This window comes from Nematolebias whitei, chromosome 5, assembly GCF_014905685.2.
Source record: "Nematolebias whitei isolate Nwh7 chromosome 5, NemWhi1, whole genome shotgun sequence".
Classification (NCBI taxonomy): Eukaryota; Metazoa; Chordata; class Actinopteri; order Cyprinodontiformes; family Rivulidae; genus Nematolebias; species Nematolebias whitei.
The window spans coordinates 1884212-1888824 of record NC_056502.1 but is presented as its reverse complement, the minus strand read 5'-3'; the positions used below and the strand labels follow the sequence as shown (position 1 = coordinate 1888824).

At 43.1% G+C, this 4613-nt stretch overlaps 1 protein-coding gene across 1 annotated transcript in view; it reads left to right on the top strand.

Moving 5' to 3' along the window:
- cmtm7 (CKLF-like MARVEL transmembrane domain containing 7) overlaps nucleotides 1–2931 on the top strand; it is a 6872-nt gene extending 3941 nt beyond the window's left edge. The window contains exon 5 of the mRNA XM_037676680.1: nucleotides 2547–2931. Within this exon, the coding sequence (XP_037532608.1) occupies nucleotides 2547–2560 (14 nt within the window). The 3' untranslated portion in view covers nucleotides 2561–2931. The remainder of the gene's footprint in view (nucleotides 1–2546) is intronic.
- The last annotated feature ends 1682 nt before the right edge of the window (nucleotides 2932–4613 follow it).

The window sequence follows — 4613 nt, the reverse complement described above, 5'->3', positions numbered from 1 at the left end:
ATGGAATTGAGACAATCAGCCTGTGGCATTGACTGGGAGTTATGGAAGCCCAGATTTCCTTGATGCTGTCAGATCTTCTTTGTTGTTGCTCTGGTGCTCCTCATGTTCCTCTTGAGAAGACCCCGTAGATTCTCAATGATGTTTATGTCCGACCAGTTGGCTGGCCAGTCAAGCACTGTGGCATCAAACCAGGTTCTGGTGCTTCTGGCAGCATGGGCAGGGACCAGATCCTGCTGGAAGATGAACTCTGCATCTCCATACAGATCCTCAGCAGAAGGAATCATGAAGTCCTCCAAAACATTCTGGTAGACTGTTGCTGTGACCTTGGATTGAAGAAAGCAGAGTTTACCAACACCTGCACCGGACACTGCACCCAGATCATGACGGACTGTGGATATTTTATACTGGACCTCAACCAGTATGGGTTCTGTTCCTCACCCTTCTTCCTCCAAACCCTTGGACCTTGATTTCTGAATGAAAGACACTTTACTTTCATCAGAAAAGAGGACCTTGGATCACTGGCCAACGGTCCAGCCCTTCTTCTCCTTGGCCCAGTTGAGACGCTTCCTTGTTTGCTCTGGTGATGGACCGACTAACAGATGAGGTCAGGCAGGGATCCCCGTGGACTATGATATTTGCAGATGATGTTGTGATCTGTGGTGAGAACAGGGAACAGGTGGAAGAGAACTTGGAGAGGTGGAGGTATGCACTTGAAAGAAGAGGAATGAAAGTCAGTCGTAGTAAGACAGAGTCCATGTGTGTGAATGAGAGGGAGGAGGTGGAACAGTGAGGCTAAAAGGAGCAGAGGTCACAAAGGTGCAGGACTTCAAGGACTTGGGGTCCACTGTCCAGGAACATGGGGAGTGTGGTGAAGAGGTGAAGAAGAGAGTCCAGGCAGGATGGAGTGATGGAGAAGATCAGAAATGAGATCATCAGAGGTACAGCACAGGTTGAACAACTGGGAGATAAAGTTAGAGAGGACACACTGAGATGGTTTGGACATGTCCAGAGGAGGGACAGTAGTTTGGACATATCCAGAGGAGGGACAGTGGTTTGGACATGTCCAGAGGAGGGACAGTGGTTTGGACACATCCAGAGGAGGAACAGTAGTTTGGGCATGTCCAGAGGAGGGACAGTAGTTTGGACATATCCAGAGAAGGGGCAGTGGTTTGGACATGTCCAGAGGAGGGACAGTGGTTTGGACATGTCCAGAGGAGGGACAGTGGGTATATTGGTAGAAGGATGTTAGAAATGCAGCTGCAGGAAAAAGACAAAGAGGAGACATATGGATGCAGTTAGAGAGGACATGGAGGTAGCTGGAGTGAGGACAGAGTGGGACAGAGGATACAGAGGACAGAGTGAGGACAGAGGATGCAGAGGACAAAATGAGATGGAGGAAGATGACGATGTGGAGATACCTGAAGAGAGACGAGCTGAAAGAAGACAAAATGTTAAATGGACAGTACTTGCTGCTCCTTTCTGTCTGATCAAGACACTCAAAGCTCTTTACAACATCACCTGTGTCCTCATTCATGCAACACTCTACTAGATCTCTACTAGATCTCTACTAGATCTCTACAAAGACTAATCAGCGCTTTAGATCACACTCATACACCGCTGGGACACACATCACCCCCACCTGAAGAGATGTGGTCCACCTGCTCCGTTGATCCGGTTCTGATGTCCCAAGAATCTCTCTCAATGAAAACCTCCACAATGAACTGCTTTAGAGCCACAAACAACAATCATCACCGACACACAGGTGAGGTGGGCGTGGCCTCCGTCAAGTGCTCTCTGGGAACACCTGGGCCCAAAGGTGCCAGCTGACTTCAGACTGCTGGTTCTGGTTCTGGCTGTTCTCGGCTGTGTTCACTTCATCTTATACCTGAATGTCCTATACGTCATCAGGAAACGGACACGTGACATTTGTTTATTACGGATTAAATTAATCTTGTTTTATTACCTATTATTCTTAATTAGCACCTGATGGAGGCCACGCCCACCTTACCTGTGATGAAGAGAAGGCGGGGCTTGTCACTGAATGTCACGTGGTCATACAAACAGAATGTTTTCCATCAGAACCGAGTTTTACTGTTTCTGCTTGTTCAGTGGACGTTTACACCCAACCGAACGTTCTCGTGTTCTTCTGTAGTTCTTTGACCCAAAGAGACTCGGACTGGATCAGAACCTTCGGACTGGATCAGAACCTTTGGTTCTGTCACTTCAGCTCAGAGGTTGAAACAGCTCCTGATCCGGACCCGATCTTATCTGCAGTTCTGTCATGAGAACCTGGTTTTAGTGTAAACTGTTTGGTTCTGCTGCAGGGCCCGGACCTTCAGAGACCAACAGGATGTGTTCTGATGTGAACAGAACCAAACGGTCTGGGTCTCCTCCGTGTTTGAGCAGAGGGGGTTTGGTTCTAACAAAGAGCCGACTGTTTCCAGTCGGGTCAGACGTGTGCGCTCGTCTCACAGGATGGAAGATTATTTACCTCCCTGTTTGTCCTCGCGTTCCCATGATGCTTTGCTGTCTTCCTGCCCGTCCAGGTGCTTCCGTGTAACAAACGACCTGAGCAGGCAGCTCTCTGCGTGTCTGCCCGGCGACCGTCTGAAGGAGCATCCTGATTGGACGAGGAGCGGAGCTGCAGCGGGACCAGAGGAGCTGATCCAGGATCAGACGGACTGTAAATACCAGAACACGCTGACTGGTTCTGACCGGACCAGATGGACGTCTATTATCTCAGCCCAGAAACACGTTAAAGGTGCTCTGTTTTTCTGACCAATCACACGTCACATGGTGATGACATCATCACAGCTGTGTTCTTAGCTTAACGTGTTTTTTATATTTTTAACTGTTTTTCGTCTCGTTTTGTGCCATAAATCCAAAGAGTCTGATTCAAATCCTGCAGCTCTGAATGAAGCCTCACATTTTAAAGTCACATGTAATGTTTGATCTGTTCCTTCAGAACTTTAATGCTCATTGAAACGATTCAAACGGTAAAAGCAGCAGGAAACCTCTTTACTCGCTAAGCTAACTCAGTCCTGCATGTGAACAAAAATGAAAATGTTTTTCAGAAATATCTTGATGCTAGCATGATGAAACTCAACTCTGAGGTTAAAAACAGCTGTTAGCAGTGTTAGCATGGATGCTAACACTGCTAACAGCTGTTTGTTTGAATCTTTTTTTAAAGAATAATTCAGTTTATTTCAGCTCTTCTGAGACAGAGCTCTGAGCTGAAACTAACGGTTCATTTATTAATAATATGTTATTAATAACGGTTAACGTTCACTTTTAATTTACTAAAACAGTTTTGTAAAAAGTCCAAAACAAACAACCAAAGAAACTGAGTAAACACGATACAGCTAAACATCTGACGTCAACTTTAAATATATTCATTAAAATAAACATTTGAATAATAAACGTCTGCATGAATCACAGAACGAAGCATGCTTCAGAAAACACCATGTAGATTTAAGAAACATCTTTAATTTCACTGGACTGTTCTACAGACATGCACAGATCATAAAAATCATCTGTTTTTATGAAAACATGCATCTTTGGAACAAAATAAATCATGAGTTTATTAAATGTAACCTTTATTTAAACAGGTTAGTCCCATTGAGCCTCGATGACTCATTTACAAGAGAGACCTGGCATGAAAATAGATGAATAAAGATTTTATGAAGTTTCTTCTCAGATGGGCGTTCAAGCACAACATATCAGGAAGATCAACTTGTTTTTATGAATCTGTTTATGTTTCGTCCAACTCTTTATTGATCCGTGCTGTCCTCACAGGCTGTCCAGGATCTACTGACTCCATGTGAGAGAAACCATAAAACATGAAGTTTTATCTCTCACAGCGTCTCTTATCAACTGTTTACTTCTTTAACGTCATTAAAAGATCTTTTTATTATTAGCAGGTTTTATTGTAAAGGTGCCTGCACTCAGAAGCTACAGCTGTTTTATTTTAATAAAGCGTTTTTCTTTTTAAAACGAGTCCAGATGTTTCTGTTTATTGATGCTGTAAAGAAGTTTTATTGTGTGAACGCTTATGAAACATTCACTCTATTGTCATTTTTCTTCCGTACGTTTTTCAGCACGATTCTTGTCCCTCAGTTTTCAAACTGTTTCAACAAATCGTGAATCAAAACGTTCGGCTCCTTCAGGACAATCCTGCTCTGACTTTTGGTGTTGGTGCAACTTTAGCTTGTTGAAATATTTAGCCTTTTCAGACATTTTTCTCTCATAGAAAATGAACTGAGCTCATTTTCCATCCTTCAAGTCTTTAGATCTGTTTACAACCTTTTACTGCTCCTGTCACATTTTGCTCTGCAAATTAAAAAAATAATAATTCAGCTACTTTCAGCTAATTTCTTGTTTTATCAGCTGTTTGTGCTTCTTTCAGCTTCTTTCTGTTAACTATATTTTTGTGCTTCTTCTAACTTCTTTCAGCTAATTTCAGCTTGTTATGCTCCTTTCAGCTTATTTCTTAAAGTTTCAGCTATTTTCTACTATTTCAGCTACTTCTACTTTTTAAGCTGTTCGGTGTATTGTTTTTTGCACTAAGTGTTTCGCGTATTCTTAGTTTAGCATATTTCTTAGAGTATATGTTG